Consider the following 20,279-nt stretch of genomic DNA (forward strand, 5'->3'; position numbering starts at 1 on the left):
AGGAGGAGGAGGAGGCTATCAATGGCTGCTAGCCCTGATGGTTATGTGCTACCTCCAGTAGGGTGACCATATGAAAAGGAGGGCAGGGCTCCTGCATCTTTAACAGTTGCACAGAAAAGGGAATTTCTGCAGGTGTCATTTGTATATATGGGGAACCTGGTGAAATTCCCTCTTCATCACAACAGTTAAAGGTGCAGGAGCTATACTAAAGTGACCAGGTTTAAAAGAGGGCAGGGCACCTGCAGCTTTAACTGTTGTGATAAAAAGAGGAAATTTCACCAGGTGCCCCATATATACAAATGACACCTGCTGAAATTTCCTTTTCAATGCAACTGTTAAAGATACAGGAGCCCTGTCCTCTTTTCCATATGGTCACCCTAACCTCCAGTATCCAAGGCAGTAAGCCTGAGTGCACCAGTTGCTGGGGAACATGGGTGGGAGGGTGCTGTTGCACCATGGCCTGCTTGTGGGTCCCTGGCCGATGGCTGGTTGGCCACTGTGTGAACAAGAATGATGGACTGGATGGACCCTCGGTCAGATCCAGCAGGGCTCTTCTTATGTTCTTAAAGCAGGGGTGCTGGACCTCAGGCTCGTGAGCCAAATTTGGTCCATCTAGAGTCTCCATCTGGGATTTTCCTTATGTCACTGCCCTTTTCCCTCAACCTCCAATAGTTTGGTGGTTCCCTCCCCTCCCATTCTAAAAACTCAAACTGCCTCTGCAGAGGCTTTGTTACTGGAAGTAAAAGCTTTAAGCTAAGCTATGCTTGTATTTGGGGAATTTGGGCCCTGGAATATGGCCCCTGAGAGCTTATCCAAAATGGAATTCTTCCCTTGGGCTGAAAGAGGTTCAAAATTCTTGAGCTAAAGAAACCCGTGATAAGTTGCTACATGTAGGTAGGGCAGCTCGTAGTATATATAGAGAGAGTTGGATCCAGATTTACTCATACTTAGAGTAGACCCACTAGTCATTGCTAACTTATATCCTGTTAATTTCAATGGGTCTTCTCAAGATTTAGTATTACTAAAACCTGGCCCCACCCACAGTATTTTGTAGTGGTGTTAAGGATATCGCAAATAAAATTTGCTTGCAGAATACCTGAAATTCGATGTAACTTTAAGAACATGACTCTTGATGTATGTGTTGATTAGAGTACTTAAGGGCGCAATCCTTTGGACGTTTGGGGGGGGGGGGAAGTCCTACAACAAACAGCATTCCCTACCCAGCTATGCTGGAGATGTACAACTTTTTCTGTCTAAATGTGCATAGGATTGTGTATTAATCCACTATTTGCTGCATATAGGCCTCTGATTCAAAATAAATAAATAAATAAAAATACTCTGAGCATGTGCAATTTTGCATTTTAAACTCACTTAAATCATAACACCACCATGATTCCAGGAATAAAAAGGGATTTTGGTTCTGCTGTCCTGATGTTCTCATTACCTGTTGCTCTCTGGGTGGCCATTGGGATCCACTGCACCCTATGAGGAGCTGTATTTTGGCCCCAAAGAGCAGCCCTAGCTACAACACTGATGTCAACTTCCTGTCAGCCAAGAAGACCTTTTCTATGAGTTTCCTATGCTTTTCATCAACCGTCAGAGGCCTGGGGATAATTTCCTAGCAGAAGACAAGCTGCAGCTTCTTCCTGGGACCGGATTCTTTAAGATCTACCACACCCACACAAGGCTCTGGAAAAGAGCCATGTCTCCATTGGAACAGGCGTGTGCCGTTCATCGCTTAACAACAGCAACCAGCCTGCTGTCAAGTGTACGGATCGGGAGGGAGAGAGGGAGGGATGGGCTCTTTCAGAGGACATGAAGTTCCAGGCACCTACTCACACATCACTACAGCTCGGTAATAATTAGCTGCGTTTACAGCGAGTGAGAAAACGGAACTGGAGGCTGAAGGAGAATTTGGCATAGATCCTTGCGTCTCTGCAGAGAAGTGCAGCTGACGATATGCCTGTTCCAAGTTGGTAATACTGGGGAGGGAACAGGGAAGGTTTTTTTACACTAATATCTATCAGGAGAGGTGCTTGCACGTTCAGTTAAGAAGGGGAGAATGATGCTTTGCAGATGACCTGTTCAGGCAACGCCAAGCCATGCTCAGGCCACTAACCCTTTTGCAGCAAATAGGGTTATTAATAAATAAATAAAAAATAGTGAGCATGCTTAAACTGTTGTTATGAATGGTCCACATGACACACACAGCTCAAAATGCTTAATCACCATGGATTAGCGTGTCATCTGAACAGGGTCATCAAGTCCCAGATTGAGTCCTTGCAAGCTGTTGACACCAGCATCCTCAGGCAGCTCTGGACCGGTCATGTGCCTTACTTTACAGAGGACAGTCTTTCATTTATTTATGTAATGTTTGTTTATTCGTTATTCACACGTATATACAGCCTCATCTGCTGAAAAAAAATCTATCTGGGCAGTGTGCAATCACTGAAAGCAACAAAACCTTGCAACAATTAAAACAAGGGCGTTCAAAACAGGAATTTAAAACTAACTATTTTCAAAGGATAAACTGGAAAGATACAAGGGCTATCCGAGGACAGTGCTTGGTTGAGTGGCGCCCCCTATTGAAAGGGCTGTCCAGTGCAAGTCCGGTTTAAAGAGGACTCTTAAGAAATTAGTGCCAGATGTTGACGTTGCCGATCAAAAGTTATCACCTGGCAGAACGGGTCACCTCGTCACAGTCTTCCGCACTACGGTGGCAGGGATTGTATTTCTATTTAAATGGTAGCAATCACTTCCACATTTGCGGCTATGTCTAAAACAAACACATGGAAATGTTATGCAAATTGGTGTTCTCTTATTTGAAGATGTATAAGTAGCCACTGTAAGCAGCTCCTGGCCTCAAGCAGGGCTGACTCCTATATTGATGCCTGCCCTGCCCTTCCCCACACCCCCTGCTCTGAACAGCTGGGCAAGCTGCCATTTTAATGTCCCTCAATGCTCCCAGCAGAGCATCGCCCAGTGGCATTGTGGGAAATTAAAATGGCAGCTGGCTTCAAGCCATTTTGTGCTGATGACAGGCAGCCCTGATGCTGCCAGACAAGCCTGAGAGTTACGAGTCCTCCAATGTAGGAGAGAGCCCAGCCTCCTGCCAATGGCCCTCTCAAACCTGAACTCCTGGCATCTCTCCTTGAAGAATCTCAGGAAGCAGAGCTGGGGTGGTGGAGGGTGACGCGCTCTGGAGAGCTCCGGCCAATCAAGAGAGATTATACAGGGCCAGTCGCCCCAAGGGTGACTCTGTTTAAAAGTTGCTTATGGTCCTATGAAGTAGGTTTGCAGTCCCATCTGTCTAGTGCAGTGGTGTTGAACCTCAGGGCCCAAACCAGCCCTCTGGAGCACCCAAGAAAGCCATGCCATCTTGCCTTGGCCCTACTTTGGTTCTCCTAGCTTTTTGACGGGTTTTCCCCCATTCTAAAAGGCGGAAATGCACCTCCTAAGGGTTGATTACTGGCAGCAAGAGCTTTTAAGCTAAAATAGGCTTATATTGGGGGGGGATTTTGAAGCTTTTGGTCCCACCCTTCACTGCAATGCAGCCCCTGAGAGCTGCTCCAAAATTGAATCCAGCCCTTGGGTTGAGAGAGGGTTTGCACCCCAATCGAATGAAACTACTGTCTGTGTGTACGGTGGAGTGAGGCGGTTCCATATGGTGCAGACCTTTCGGCCCCATACAAAAGATGTTGCTGTATAGGGGCTAGTGTGCTGCGCATCAGTATGGGAGACCTAAATTCAGACCCTTGGATTAGCCATTAAGCTTATGAGGTGGCCTTGGATAAGACACTAGCTGCCCATTCCTGATGCAAATCATATAGTCTCAAGGTTTTGGGGCAGGGTGCAGGAGACAATTGTGTTTCCTCCCTTGTGGGAAGGCTGACCCCTCTTGTGTTTTGACATCCCAGGTCTATTGGGTTGGAAAGATCCTGCCGTTTCCTGTCTCAGGTACAGGGGTGAGAGGGATGAGGAGGCACATCACTTGAGGCAAGAGAGATCACATGTTCCACTCTGTGTGGAAGAGGAAGCCGGAGGCCCCGGTATTCCCAAATTCCCAGCCCATCTTATCTCACATCGAGTCTGTCCTTTTCCGGGCAAACACAGCAGACACACTCTTGACGATGCTGCGGATCCCAGTGCCTTTCTTCAGGGCCAGTTTGGCCTCGCAGATGCGTTCCGCCAGTCCGTGGAAGACCATGACGGCCCCATGATAGGCCTCCGCCGCAGACACCTCGTAGAACTCGCAGTCCATGGAGAGTGCCAGGAGCCGGCCCTCCTCGCTGGAGACGGCTCGCCGATGATGCAGGTCCCGCTTGTTCCCCACAATGACAATGGGCACTTTCTCCTGGCTCAGCCCTTCTTTGGCCGCCTTGATGAACTGGACCTTGGGCTGGACGCTGTTGAAGCTGGCCCGGTCACAGATGCTGTAGACCAGGACAAAGCCGTCAGCCCACTGTACGCGCTTATCCTCGGACGAGCTGTCGTCCGTCCGCTCCTGAGAAAGGAAATAAGCAAGCCTGCCACGTTTAGCCAACAAAGTGGTTACATTGATTCGTTAAAGAAATATTTAGATTGACTAAAAGGGTGCCCCAATTAAATCAGTGGGTCAGCAGATTTAAATGGGGTTTATGGCTGGGTCACGCTAGGAATAATTGTAGGACTTTTTTCTGTCTAAAATGCATAGGATTGTGCCCTTTATCAGTGTTTCAATTTACTGTTCGATGCAATTGACTACGATTTCTAGGATAACAGCCGCCAGAAATATATTGGGAAATCAGAGGATGCAGTTCGATAATATTAATAACCAAGGTTGATCTTCTGGAAGAGCTTAAGAGATGCATGACATCCAGGGTGCCATCTTGGTTGAGATTCCATGTCAGGTGTCATGGGGCTCATACTGGGAGCTGTCCTAGTGAACTCCCAGTTCTCTCCTTCCTGTACTCCCAGGACTGCTCACCAGAGGAGGGGCCTGCAGGAAGCTCAAGTCAGGATACAAATATCATGGACCAGAATCCCCTTGGTCATGATAGTCAGGTGACACTGGAAAGCCAATCCTGAGCAACTGCCTGATCCAGAGCTTCAAGGCTTGCAGCACTCTCTCAGTCTGGGCATCCTGTTTCTGAGTACTAAATTTACTCTTTGGTACAAATGTTTGGATTTTGTTCAATCTGTCCCATCCATGTTTCACAGATTGTCAGGTGTCCTTCATTCCATCATCTGCTCATTGATGGAAATGAAAAAATGTTAGGGATATATGAGAATTTTGTTCCACTTGTGAAAGTGCACATGACACAAATGTGCATTGGTGTTAAATGTGAAAGCGCACACCTGCACTCATGTGCATTAGCATAAGGGTGGATTAGTGCAAATCCCCCCCCCCAAGTGAAAAATCAGTCTGCAAGTCCATGGAATCTGAACCTCTTGGAAAAAGCTGGTCTGCTACAAAATTCGCAAATGAGTTTAGATTTGTACAAATCCAAACTCATTGGAATCCACTGAGGATTTCCCAACCATCATTACTCTTTTGATCCAAGCTGCTTCCTGGCTTGTTACTAGGAGGCCTATAAGGGGGAAAAAAGTTCATTTCATTATTCCATTTTGCTTTTGTTATTAATTTGTTTAAAGTATATTCGTGTTTGTTACTCAAACTCATTTTCAATGTCTTTTGTTCTTTTACTTTCCTTCTTTTAGGTTTTTGTGTTGCGTTTTGCCACTACCTCTAATGGCGGTGGTAGAAGAGGTAATTTGGGAGGCTGCCTCCTGGTGGCCACCATCTTATTTTCCCAGAATGCCCTGGATGTTGTATTATTCCAAGGGAGAAAAATGGGCAACCCCCAGAGAAAATGGCAGCCCCTCTTGGCAACTCCCATTTTATTTATTTATTTCTATATCCCACTAAACATAATAAAATCCCTAAGTGGTTTACATATAAATATTAAAATCACATTTTCACTCAGATTGCCCAGGAATAGTGCAATTTCTGAGGCATTCTGGGAAAATAAAATAGCAGCCAGGAGGCAGCTGCCAAAATCAGCAGTTGCCATTGGAGGAAGATAAGACAAAAATGAGTCACAACTTACTTGTTCTCATGATTAGCATAATTAAAATGCCAGACAGATAGATATTGGCAACTCCATTCTTTAGGAATTCCATGGCGAATTCGAAAATGAAGTGTGTGTGTGTTTTTCTTGAAGTAATCTAGTGCAGAGTTTTTACCTTATTTTTCTTACTTTCCCATACCTTCGAGATTATATTCTTCTAATTATTGCTTGCACTGAATTTGTTTGAAATTGTTTTACCGTATTTCTTCGATTGCAAGACGCCATCAATTGTAAGACGCACACTAGTTTCAGTACCACCAACAGGAAAAAAAAAAGCTTTGATTCTAAGAATAATAATCGCACCCGCGATTCTAAGACGCACCTTGTTTTTAGAGATGTTTATATGGGAAAAAAGTGTGCCTTAGAATCGAAGAAATGGTTTGGGTCCAGGTTACCTGCGGGATCGCCTTCTCCCATATAGTCCGCCCTGCACACTCAGGTCCTCTGGGGTGAACTTACTTCAGTCAGCTAAAACTAGACTGACATCAGTTTCCCAGAGGACCTTTTCTTCTGTCGCCCCCAGATTGTGGAACGGCCTGCCGGAGGAGATTCGTAAAATTAACTCTCTGTGTGATTTTAAGGCAGCTTTAAAGACTAGTCTTTTCCGGCAGGCCTATCCAGATCAATGTTAAATCATGAATTTTTAAGATGTATTGATTTCTGTTCTAATGTTGTTCCCCACCTCAATCCAAAGGGAGAGGCAGGTAAGAAATAAATATATTATTATTATTATTATTATTATTATTATTATTATTATTATTATTAAATACGGTAATTTTAATTTTTCTTTACTTCCCCCCACCTCTAAAAAAGGGGGAAGGAAGGAAAGGAAAGGAACAACAAATGATTTTATTAGGAATATTTTTTGTTGTAGTAGCAGTTATAAGGTGGCATATAAATACTGAAAATAAAACGAATGAATGAATGAATGTGATAGTGTGTAGGAGAGCTCTCTCACCTGCGAGCAAGGAAAGTCCCAAATGTGAAAAAGAATCTCTTTGCCTTCCACTGCCAAAGTGTGGGTGTAGATCGACTCTGGGTGGGGAAAAAGCAAGACGTTCTAATTGCCAGAAAGCCGCTCCCAAGAACTCAATTGTCTCTTCTCCCCTTGGTATCTCCTGCACTACTGCTCCCTTTCCAACTTAGCATTCTTCTCCAGGTGTCAGGGGCTGGCAGCAGCCCCACGAAACAGGAAACATGAACTGGGGATTTGAAACAGACCACCAACCACATGGGCTTATGCCTTTATGGAGAATTGGATTGGGCTCCTTCTGTCAAAACATAATTTGTAAACTCCGTGGCGCAGTGAGCTGGCTTCCCTTGGCAATCCACAGTTGCTCTGAAAAACGCAATAGAGGTGGAAGAAGCTGAATAAACCGGAATAATCGCAGCACTCCGGGATTCATCTAGACCTTTAAACCAGAGCTGCTTCTCACAATATGAACACCACGGTCTGTGGCAGTTGCACCCAAGAGAGCCATGTTGAGCATACCAGCCTAGCAGACTGAGAGCCAGTGTGGTGTAGTGGCTAAAGTGTCGGACTGGAAGTCGGGAGATCCGGGTTCTAGTCCCCACTCGGCCAAGGAAGCTCACTGGGTGACTTTGGGCCAGTCACAGACTCATAGACTCTCAGCCCAGCCTACCTCACAGGGTTGTTGTTGTGGGGATAAAATGGAGAGGATTATATTTGCCGCCTTGGATTCCTTGGAAGAAAAAAGGCGTAATATAAATCATCCTACTCTCCACACCACAGAATACAGTTTTGAGGTTGGTCTCCCTGTCGCCAACAGCTGACAGCAGCAATTATGTGAACCGCCCAGAGAGCTTCGGCTATGGGGCGGTATACAAATGCAAGAAATAAATAATGCCTACTTCAGCTCTGAATATATGGACATTGTAACAACAAATAAAGGAATACAGTACATTTATGATTTGGGGTTTTCTTTCTTTTCTTTTCCTTTTTTGGTCTCCTTTCTTCCTTTATATTTTTTTCTCATTATTTGATTAAGCTTCTTTCCCCTAGAAGTTGTATCAATCACTTCCCCCCCCCTTTTGTATATTATACATATTCACATAACTGTTGGTTTGATATTAATTCTTAGGGGATTGTTTGAATTCATTGCTTATTTTTGTATCAATAATAATAATAATAATAATAATAATAATAATAATAATAATAATAATAATAATCTGACACCAGCAATGTTTTCTGTGGCATAATGGACGCAAGCCTGTGGAACCCATCTGGGACTAACAAATGGGAAACTATGTAGAGCAGCCGTAACTGGCTCCAGGTTCTGGAGGGCGCGTGGGCAAGAGCCCCTCAATGACCCCCTTCCATCAGTGAGTCTATCTTCTCACTGCCATTGTCACCAGCTTCAGTAGCTCCTCATCTCTTTCTCATCGCTACCACTTGCTTCTTTGACAGCCAAAGAGCCAGTGAGCACGTAGGCAGTGGCATCTCCTGCTCCTCTTTCTCACCACCACCGTTGTCTGGAGCAGAGCAAGAGGCAGGTGAACGAGCAGGTAGAAGTAGTAGTAAAGTCCTGCTGGGATGTGGGCCCTTGACAGGTGCCCAACCATGCCTAGCTTTGACGTCAGCCCTGGCAACAGCTACTAGGTAGAGGCATTTATAAGTAGCCTCCTTGTGACAGCTGTATCCTGAGAGACAGGCCTAAAATCAGGCCCAGCTTCTGGTCTGCAGAGTCCCCCTTGGCCTCAACATTTGGTGGTCCAGGTGGGCTCACTTGGCCCTGGTAGTTGTGGGAGCAGCTCTGCAATCAGCGTTGGGCAGATTGGAGCAGCCATTTTAATTCTCCAGGATGCCTTGGAGGAATGCTGCATTGGGGAAAGTTAAAATGGCAGCTCCAAGTCACGCTCCATGGTGGCTCAGGGGAGCAAGCTGATTCCAGGTTGGAGGGGGCAAGTGCCAACGCGTTGAGCCTAGGGTGACCATATTTGGGAAACCAAAAAAGAGGACACCTAGTGTGTGTGTGGGGAAGCAGCTTTCTGAGTCCTGCAGAAAGTACGTTATTCCCCCGTCACCTTAAAGAACCCAATTGGAGTGGAGGAGGGGAAAGGATTTCATTCTGCACCACCACCATCCACTCCAATTGGGGCCTTTTCTATAATGTCCACGAATGACCCACTTTCCCCTTTAAGATCTCAATTGGAGCTCGGGGTGGGGGAATGATGTGCCTCAAGAAAGCATGTCATTCCCTCCTGCCATGCTAATGGCAGCCTTAAAGGGGAAGGTGTGTCATTCCAGGACATTATTGAAAATTATAGAAAATCCCCCCTGACACCATGGAAAGAACAAAAACCAGGACAAATCTGGGGAAATCCTGACAGTTGGTCACCCTAGTTGAGCCCTCAACAGCTGTCTGAGGACACCACAAGCTGACACTGGGCTTGTAGAGAATCCCTTAACTAAAACTAGGGTGGCCTTTACAGAGAACATTCCTCATTTGAAGGGCTATATAAGGAAAGCCGTGTATTTGAAGGTGTCCTCTATGTGGAGGGCTGTCCAGTTCAAGTCCAGTTTAAAGAGAACTCTAAAAGGAATTCGGTCAGGGGCCTTGAATTTGCCCAGCCACAACAGATTGAGACAGCACACAGCTGACCTGTCACACAGTCCTCGCACTTGTATTCCTATGCTTGTACTCCTATTTAAAATATAGTAATGATTTCTAAATTTGCATCAATGTATATAGATTAGTACTTGCAATTTTTAGGCAATTCTGTGTCCGCTTAAAAATATATATCTGGTTTTTTGGGCTGCCCTAATTGGAAGTGCCTGGCATGGAACCTGTAGCTTCATGCATGCAAAGTGTGCACTCTTGAGCAACCCGCCCACACACCTCTCATCGCCGTGTCACAGCAGAAGGTAATGATCCAGCGCTTTGCCCTGAATCAATGCTCGCAGCGGCGACTTCTTTGATTAAGCGGACCTTGCTGCCTCCTAAAGGTCGACATAGAATTAACAAGCATGAATGTGTCCACATGACACTGATGACACTCACCCATATCCCCGTATTCTCCAATGAACCTCCTGGTGAGAAAGCGCACTGTCAAAGCTGCGAAAAAGCGTGGGAGTTGTAGCTGTTATATCTGATGGCTTGAGAGATGGAACTTATTTCTATTTTCAGACTGAGAAAACAGAAAGGGGGGGAAGAACCAGCCCCACAAACAAACAAATCTGCCAATACGAACATTCTCAAAATTCAGTTTTGCAGGATTCGTAACTTACAAAATTTAACTTTTTTCCCCCCTAGGAGAAAATCTTTTAATTTCTGCAGAGTCATAAAACGTAAATGTTGCACCTCAACCCCAAGTTATCACAAGGTTTGCAACCATGTGCTTATCCCAAATTCAAAGGCAGGATGACTGCCAACAGTTTTAGATGGTCATCCTTTGCATCCTTATAAAGCAAACCGAAATATGTTTGCTCAGAACTAAGTCCCACTGTGTTCAATCAAGCTTACTCAAAGGTATGTGTTCATGTAAGTTCCCAGTTTTCCTTGGGAGTAAGTTCAAGTGAATTCTGTAGGATTTCATTCTACGGGGAGCATATGTCCAGGCTGCTAATTTACTAGCAATGACTTAGTTAACATTCAAATCCTATATTGGTACTGGGGACAAGCAGGCTTCTTTGCATTGAAGCTACCTATAAAATAATAGAAGGCATTTTGTGTTTGGATACGGTAATTACGCTTGAGGTTAGAGTTTTATGGAATTACAGCTGCAATCCTAGTCTATACCACCTCCTTGGGCGTAAGTCCAATTGAAGTAATTGGGACTTAATTCTGAGTAAACATGCAGACAATTCCACTGTAAGTGCTTAAAAGCAAACATTTGAGACTAAAAAGAGCAGTGTGCACAACCTCCTTAATTCCTCTCCCCCCCCCTATGTTTCACCTCCGTTTCACAAATCTGATAAGTACATTTAGCAGTTTGCTCAGTGAGTAGACTAGCCAACTTTTCTTGCTCACGGATAATACTGAGCTGAACTCATGCTACCTTGCTGGGCTATGTACTACTACCCTATCTGTCTTTTTCTGGAAGGGAAAATTGATCCCCTTTGGACGACGCATGTCAAATTAAGTTTACAGGCAGATCAAGTTTAGAAACCACCCCGATCTCCTTTGATCTTTGTGAAAGTGTTTTGAAGCTCACGATTTTCTACTTTTAGCTCATCTTCTCTGACTTTTCCTCTCCCTTCTAGTGACAAAACTCACCTGATTTCCCCACCTGGTCTGCTCCAAGTACCACGATGTTTGCTTCCATTTTCAGTGGCGTGGGAATGGATCCCTCCACCACGGGCTGGTGGTCTGGAGTGAAGCTAGCACTTCGACGGAGAGGGATTCGGAGGACCATTGATAAAATCTGTTTTCGCTCAGTCTGTCAGCCAGGGAATCTCTCTCTCTCTCTCTCTCTCCAGTCAGGATGAGAATGACTCTCTTTTGCACTTGAAACTGTAGGAGTGTTTTGCATGGATCATACCATTCCTAATGAATGGAAGGGGCTTCCCTCACAGGAGCTACTAATTGAACAAATTCCTCAGCATTAAAACAACAATGAAACAGAATATCTAGCTGGCTAATTTGATTCACGTTGGAATCACCATTAAAAAAAAAAAAATTAATCGAGTGGAGAAACCAACCCTCACTTTCCAGTAGTGGAAGAATCTGGGTGGGACTCAGTTATTTTCTATGCATACTGAGCCTCCAGAACTTTCAATATATTACACATGTATCCCATAAGCCCATGTGCAAGGCCCTTTGTGCAAAAGGGAGATCCTCGGTCAGGCAGGGCCGACCCAACCATTAGGCAAAGTGAGGCAGCTGCCTCAGGCAATTGAATTGGGATGTCATAATCTTCTTGATTTATAGGTTTAGAAGTTTTGTGTTTTTTCAAAGTAGATCTGTACACCTTAAACATGTATTTTTCAAGTTATCTTTCTGCGTTGTCATTTGTAACTTTCAAGGATAGTGTTATTCTTAGATGCTTTGTCCTTTAAACGTTAGCTTTGCATATATGGTTTACATTGTTTTCAACATACTTTTTTGGTTTTGTAATATTTGGAATTATAGGCTAAAGGTGCAATCCTATGCATGTTTAGACAGAAAAAAAAGTGTATAACTCCTACCATGTACCAACCAGAGTGGCTGGTGGGGAGCATGCTGGGAATTGTTGGCCTTTCTTCTGTCTAAACATGCATAGGGTTGCACCTTTAGGGTGCAGACCTATCAGTAGGGCTGTAAGCCTCAGAACTTGAAGGTTTATGGCCATCCAATGCACAACGAGAGGAGTGGTGGGGGTGACTTTCACTGCTGTGTTACTCCTGCTCTGCATTTTGGCTAGACACACTTTTTTGTCTGTCTAGCTGGGGTTCTGCAGAATGGGGGGGGGGAGGAGACTGGGGAGGCCTGGGGATGTAGTGTATGCCAGCCTTCCCCTCCATGCTCACCGGCATGCCCCCTTTCCCATCTCTCCAAGGTCACATTTTTCACTAAAGCCGCCAAAACGAAAGGAAACCCCAAATAGCAAGTGAAAAAAAGCCAAGGGGAAAAGGTGGAAACGGAGATATATCATGGAAAATATTTATTTTTGCCAACGCGTTTTGGACTTATGAAGTCCTTCTTTAGGGCAATTCAAATAAGAGTATAATTTCAAGAGGGTGATTATACTCAAATAAAAGTATAATCTGCTATCATTTTGCTCTGGAGAAAATTGAAATTATACCCTTATTTGAATTGCCCTGAAGAAGGCCTTCATAAGTCCGAAATGCGTTGGCAGAAATAAATATTTTCCCTGATATATCTCCTTTTCCACCCTTTGCCCTTGGCTTTTTTCACTTGCACATTCATTTCTCACTAGGCAGGCTTTTGGGCCCATCTCACACCACTGCTTCAGAGGGTGAAAGAAGGAGGCTGCAAACATAGCTCGTAATGGCCTCTCCGGTCTCCTCCGCTATCCATTCACCATAACAATACTTTCCTTCCCTCTCCACAGTCTATTTTCTGACCTCAGAGGCCAGCTGACACAATTCTTTCTGCACCAGCTGCAAAGGGGAAAGGCTAGGTGTGTCTGATCTCCGATTCCCCCTTTCGAGATTGGAGTACTGAAGTAATCCCCACTATCCCATGGCCCCTCTGATAATGTCTAGGGGCCATAGGAATACTCTTGAAAACTGCTAACAATAAAACTACCAGGACCTAACAAAAAAAAACCCAAAAACCGAAGCACCCCCATCATATACTGTCAGGTGCCTGGGATTAGAGGAAAGACTTAGCCTGCTGCTGAAAAGCTGACAATGTTGGTGCCGGGCAGACCTCACCAGGGAGAGCATTCCACAATCAGGGCCCACCACCGAGAAGGCTCCCTTGTTGCCATCCTCTGAGCCTCCCTTGGAGGAAGGTCTCAGATGCTGGTCATAGCATATGGGTGGGTTCATCCCAAGTGATGACCTCCATCAGGTATTGCCATTTGAATTCATGTAAGGCTTTGCAGAGTATGACCAGGACCCTGAATTGGGCTCAGAAATGTACAAGCAGCCAGTATTTATGATATATCGTTACTGCAAGGAAGGGGGAAGAAGCGCTTGTGGTATTTTCTTAACCAGGCATGGATACTATGCACCTTGATTTGCGGGTGGGCAGCAAAATATCTTGGGTTGGTTTTGCTGGATCAATCCCTCTTGTAAAATGTAAAGGATTTCATATGAACACCCCTCATGAAAAGGTCACATGTCCTACATACCTGCCCCCAAAAGTATTGGGGAATGTCTTTTTTTTCTTTTTCTTTTTTAATATGCAAAACACAGCTGTTGCTTTTGCAAAAGTGCTCATAGCAACATCAAAAAAATGATTTAAACAATCACAATTTAAAATGTAAGTAAAAACAAGCAATCTAAAAATATACCATGAATGTTTCTTAAACTTCTGATAGTTAAAGCACACTTCTCTTTGAATTAAATTTGGAAGCAATGCCATCCCTTATAGAGCTGCTGATTGAGGCCCTCAGGGTCAGAGGTGGATCTTGGGAGGTTTTAAGTCAAAAGTCCTACATCCCCCAGTATTTCTCAGCAAGACATGCTGGCTGGTTAATACTGAGAGTTGTAGGGCTTTTCCTGCCTAAACATGCATAGGGTTGCAGCCTTAGTCAATTGGTACAATAAACAAACCAACCAACCAAAAACACATCAGTGTCTTGTGATACCTTGAAGACGAAGCACTTTTTTTCTGTCTAGACATGCATAGGATTGTTCCCTTAGTCTGTTGCAGCAAAAACAACAGACTTGTGGCACCTTGAAGACTAAACATTAAAGACTAAACATTCTGTCATCCGCTTGTGTGGATTTTGTCCACATCATCAGGTGCATGAACTGTTAACGTCAAATTGGCAGATCCATATACACATGCTGGGGGCAGTTAGATCACTGTCCTATTTTCTCTGTAGTTTTGCCTCTTTTTTGATGCCTTGTTAAAAATATGAGTGGCTAGAGTTGTCATGTTTCAGGGTTCAGGTCCCCTGTCAGATCTTAAATCTCTTTCTTAATGCACATGTATGTTGCTGCAGCCACCCAGAAAGATGCCATGTAGCACACGGCTTGCCATTTTGCATGCTGGTGAGGCTCATTTTGAATAACTGATAACAGACTGCAGGACGATTAATACTTGGCTTTTTCCAGACGGCTTTTGGAACTGGCTGAAGCTGTTTCTGGGGGCTTATTTTGAAAGCTGCGTTGCTGGTTCATTGTGTGTATTTCGTCTTTCCCTGGTGTTACCTTGTAGCTTTCTCATTTTGTAACGATGATGCTACGTTTGCTTTGCTTTTAATGTTGTTTGTAAGCTACCTCTTGGAGTTTCCTAAAATACAGAGGCGATACAATAGCAAATAAAATAAAAATATATTCTTCTGCCGTTTACATTTTCGATTGAAGCAACGTGGACTCTTTTGCCTTTTAAAACAGTGCAGGATACCTCTGCCTAGCCATGAAGTTCACGGAGTGACTCTTGGCTAATCCCTCTCTCCCTCCCTCTCTGTCTCTTCTTAACCTACCTCACAGGGTTGTTGTGAGGATAAGTTGGCAAGGAAAAAAATGATATATGCTGCCCTGAGCTGCTTGGAAGAAGGGCTGGATAGAAATGCAGCCAATCAAGACAAATGATTGCAGATTCAAGGAATACATCAGACACAACAAATGTGTAATGGTGATGGCAGGGAGACGATTCACAGCACAATACTATAAGTTCACCCAGAAGTAAGTCCCACTGTGTTCTTTTGGGCTTACTCTCAGGTAAATGTGCAAATTTGCTATGAGAATTGGGTTATGTTATGCAAGTGGGCATCCTATTTTCATCGGCAAGGTGTCAAGAGGATAGCCTTGTAAATTTCACGAAAGTTACTAGCTTGAAATTTGCTAACCTGCTGGGAGAAGAGGGACTCTTCTACCTGCTTGGTTGCTTACTCACTCATTCATCTGCATGGAATTCCTTCTCGCCATTGGCTACCAGGCTAGTGCCTAAATATAAAGGTGTTAAGAAGGTATGATACTGTATGTGTGTCATGGTGCGTTCAGGTGGATGACTCCTAGGTGTACCAGTCAAAAGACATTGTGCAGATATTCCTTCAATCCCTTCTTAACACATTTCCTGTGATTAAACAAATGATGGAAGAAGTGATGGGAAAACACAGGAGAGGTTCAAATGGAAGATGTTGGGAGTGTCCAAATTGGACCTTTTATTCTGCAATTGTCCTGTGTCATTCACTTTGCCAGCTTATATATATTAAATACTTTAAAAAGTTTAAAACAAATCTTAAGGAATTCAGGAAAAGACAGGTCAGGGAAGAGATGTGTACTCCGGCATGGATACCTATGCATGCCTCCCATCTCATCCTTTTTAAACCCAAAGGAAAATATATATATATTTCTTGTTCCCACCCAGCCACCCCCAAACAGCGCAGGCTGATATTAAGACATTGCGGAGTCACCCCAAATGAATGAATTGCACCCATGCCATCATGCTGCAGAATAAGACAATTGAAATCAATAAAACAAGCGACGATTAAACGATCCCATGAAAAGAGAGCAACAGAGGGAAACACTTTATATCGCCAGTATTTTAAAGACCGCATTTTCCTTGGGGAAAGAGGAAGCGAGGGCTGATTTCGCGACGGCGCGAGTCTTACTCCGGAGTCAGTCCTATGGAGTTCCATGGGGCTTACTCCCAGGGGAGAGCGGGCGCTGCGGCCCTCCTGAAGGGGTTTCCATGGTCCGTCACCGACCCTCCTCCCCGCCCTCCATCTGCCGTCCGCCCTCCATCGTTCACATCTCGCTCGTCTCCTTCGTCAGGGCCGAAGGAAGCTGGAGCCGCCCCTTGACGCCATTTCCAGGCGTCGGCCTAGTCAGGCCCGCCCAGCCAGGCCGGCCCCAGGGCTCGTAGTTGCCGCCTCCAGGCTCCAGGGAGGAGGAGAAGATGCGATGGGGTGAGGTGAGGAAACGGCCGCCACAACCCCGAACACCTCGGGGGCAGCGCTCTCCCCAATTCCCTGGAACGAGTGCCTCTGAGCATATGCAGAGGGCTTGAGTTCTCTTCCCCCCCCCCCCCGCTCGAGTGCCTCTAAGGATATGCAGAGGGCTTGAGTTCTCTCCCCCCCCTGCTCGAGTGCCTCTAAGCATGTGCAGAGGGCTTGAGTTCTCTCCCCCCCCGCTTGAGTGCCTCTGAGCATATGCAGAGGGCTTGAGTTCTCTTCCCGCCCCCGCTCGAGTGCCTCTGAGCATATGCAGAGGGCTTGAGTTCTCTCCCCCCCCTGCTCGAGTGCCTCTAAACATGTGCAGAGGGCTTGGGTTCTCTCCCCCCCTGCTCGGGTGCCTCTGAGCATATGCAGAGGGCTTGAGTTCTCTCCCCCCCGCTCGAGTGCCTCTGAGCATATGCAGAGGGCTTGAGTTCTCTCCCCCCCGCTCGAGTGCCTCTGAGCATATGCAGAGGGCTTGAGTTCTCTCCCCCCCCGCTCGAGTGCCTCTGAACATATGCAGAGGGCTTGAGTTCTCTCCCCCCCCGCTCGAGTGCCTCTGAGCATATGCAGAGAGCTTGAGTTCTCTCCCCCCCCCCCCGCTCGAGTGCCTCTAAGGATATGCAGAGGGCTTGAGTTCTCTCCCTCCGCTTGAGTGCCTCTGAGCATATGCAAAGGGATTGAGAGCTGCCCCCCCTGCTTGAGTGCCTCTGAGCATATGCAGAGGGCTGGAGTTCTTTCCCCCGCTGGAGTGCCTTTGAGCATATGTAGAGGGTTTGAGATCTGTCCCCCCCCCCCCGCTTGAGTGCCTCTGAACATATGCAGAGGGTTTGAGGTCTCCCCCCTCCGCTTTCTTCATGGCGGTCCTGGCAGGGAGGCTGGGGTCCCTATATGTGTATGGGGGGTACTGAGCTGTTTGCCCCCTCTCTGTATTTCCCCAATCAATCTTCCTCTTCCCCCCTCTTCCAGTTGTTACTTTTAATTGCAGTTTTAAACTTTTTTACATTATGTTTTTCTGCGTTACTGTGTTTTATGCACAGAGCTGTATGCCTTCCTCTCTTTAATTTCCCTGAGACAACCTTCCTTTCCTATCCCCCCCCTCTGGTTTTTACTCCGATTTTAATAAATGTTTTCAACTTAAGGTTTTTGCATTGTGTTTTGCTATGTCGTTGTGTTTTATGGTCTTTTAAGGTTTGCTTTGTGAACTACCCAGAGAGCATCTGGGTCCTTGTACCTCCTTATCTGCGTGGGGGGCACAGAGCTGTACGCCCCCCCTCTTAATTTCCTCTGTCTCCCCCTCAATTGCAAGGGGCTTCCTCACTGTCTTGTCCCCCTCCCCAGGTTTTGCAGTGGGGTCCCCATTGAGCCCTCACCCCCACATTTTTTGTGGGATGCCGAGGGTGTCTCCCTCTTCTCCCAAGCTGTCTTCGAAAGGCGAATTTTGTGTGTCTTGCATTTGCACCTTCTGGGGCTATTTCTACAAAGCAAGAGTTGAGGTCTCCGCTGTGCGTCCAGCCTTTCTTCATAAGAGCTGCTGAGCCACATAGAAATCAAACTTTTTTTTCTAGCTGGAGAGGAGATAAAGTGATGAGAAAGTTTTCTGCTGCTTGATTTATTTTTATGCCTAGCAATGATGTGTGTGTGTGTGGTGGGACGACGACGACGATGACTTTAAGGCAATCATTCCCAATCTGGCACCTCCAGATGTGTTGCACAACAACCCCCAGCCAGCACAGCTGTGGTCCAGCACATCTGGAGGGCATCCAAGTTGGGCAAGTTTGCCTTAAGTAAAGAGTGAGAGCTAACATTTTCCGACTCCTGAGCCTTCGGGTGTGTATGTATGCCATCTTGTATTCCCTTTTATTACTATCCCCCTGATTCCTGTGTCTTTAGCCCTTCAGTTTTAAAAATGGTGCTCATGCAGTATTTTATTTTATTTTTAGAATTTTGCACTGATGCTCCATTTTACCTGGTTTTAATATCTATTTTAAAACTTAGGTTTTTACATTGTTTTACTGTGTTGTTGCATTTTATGGTCTTTGAACTTTTGTTTTGTGAACTGCCCAGAGAGCTTTCGCAATTGGGCAGTATAAAAATGTAATAAATAAATAAAAATAAACAAAAGCAACTTGATAACATAGTAAAGAGAAGTTTATTTGTGTAGCCAAAGCCATTACAAACATATATATAGTCAAATAAAACAAAATAATCAAATATATTACAAATATATAAGATTACATTACAAGACTAAGATCATCCAAAAACGTTGTTCTATAGACTCTATTCAGTCGCAACTTAAAACCTGGTCATCATCATTAGAAAACTTCCTCCTTAAAATTGATGCTTTAAAAGCAAAACAGGCTACTTTTTTAGAAATGGATGGAGTAGTATCCCCCAATAAAAATTTAATCAAGTTTGAATGAGACCTATTAGGTGTAAGACCTAGGTCTTGAAACAAAGCTATTCTTACATCTTTATAAATTGGGCAGACAAACAGGTAGTCTATTCCTACTGTCAACTACGAAGTAATTATAAGAAATGATTAAATTATAACATAGAAATTAAGCAGGCAAAACTATTTTTTTGCATTAATTTTTTTTCTGATGTCTTAGAGCAGTCTTCTCTAATGTAGTGCCCTCCAGATGTATTGGACCATATCTCCCATCAGCCACAGCCAATATGGCCAGTGGTCTAACATCTGGAGGGCACCAGGTTGGCTGCCATAGGGAGTGATCAAATTTAGCATGTTTATTTTACTTGCATTTCATAAAACTACTCTGTGGCACCCTGACTGTGGAATGAGCTCCCCAGAGAGGTCCGCCTGGCGCCTACACTATACTCTTTTCATCGCCAGCTGACGAAATTTTATTCTGTCAGTATTTTAACACTTAATTTTAACTTAAATTTAAATTTTACTGTTCTAACTCTGTATTTTAATCTTATATCAATTTTTGCTGCGTGGTTTTATCCTGCTTGTGCTTTTGATACTGTATTTTGTATTTGTGTTTTTAACCAGTTGGTAGTTTTATTATGGTTTTCATTTTTTTAATTATTATTATTATTATTATTATTATTATTATTATTATTATTATTTATATAGCACCATCAATGTACATGGTGCTGTACAGATTACACAGTAAATAGCAAGATCCTGCCGCATAGGCTTACAATCTAATAAAGTTGTAGTAAACAATAAAGAGAGAAAGAGAATGCAAACAGGCACAGGGAAGTGTAAACAGGCCCCGGGTAGGGTGAAGCTGACAGTATAGGGTCAGAACAAACTTAATATTTAAAAGCTATAGGGAAAAGAAAAGTTTTTAGCTGAGCTTTAAAAGCTGTGATTGAGTTTGTAGTTCTCAAGTGTTCTGGAAGAGCTTTCCAGGCGTAAGGGGCAGCAGAAGAAAAAGGACGAAGCCGAGTAAGGGAAGTAGAGGCCCTTTGTGAACCACCCAGAGAGCTTCGGCTATTGGGCGGTATAAAAATGTAATAAAATAAATAAATAAATACAAAAAGTACAGTATGTTAATTCTTTGTCACCTCAAAAATATTAATTACAACTTTGAAACTGCCAAGCTTTGCTAATATTGTATTTGCATTTGGCATGCATTCATTGTTACTAACGAACATATGCAATGGATTTTTTTCCTGCAG

The 20,279-nt window shown here is 44.5% G+C and overlaps 1 protein-coding gene across 1 annotated transcript; it reads right to left on the reverse strand.

The window, feature by feature from the left end:
* Window positions 1-3,834: 3,834 nt before the first annotated feature.
* Window positions 3,835-11,523, reverse strand: LOC134409686 (ras-related and estrogen-regulated growth inhibitor-like protein). Its single transcript, XM_063142566.1, has 4 exons — window positions 11,348-11,523; window positions 10,133-10,186; window positions 7,069-7,145; window positions 3,835-4,504 (listed from the first exon to the last, which is right to left on the reverse strand). The coding sequence occupies exons 1-4, from the start codon at window positions 11,484-11,486 to the stop codon at window positions 4,079-4,081; spliced, it is 696 nt and encodes a 231-aa protein (XP_062998636.1). The 5' UTR covers window positions 11,487-11,523; the 3' UTR covers window positions 3,835-4,078.
* Window positions 11,524-20,279: the final 8,756 nt, after the last annotated feature.

This window comes from Elgaria multicarinata, chromosome 16, assembly GCF_023053635.1.
Source record: "Elgaria multicarinata webbii isolate HBS135686 ecotype San Diego chromosome 16, rElgMul1.1.pri, whole genome shotgun sequence".
Classification (NCBI taxonomy): Eukaryota; Metazoa; Chordata; class Lepidosauria; order Squamata; family Anguidae; genus Elgaria; species Elgaria multicarinata.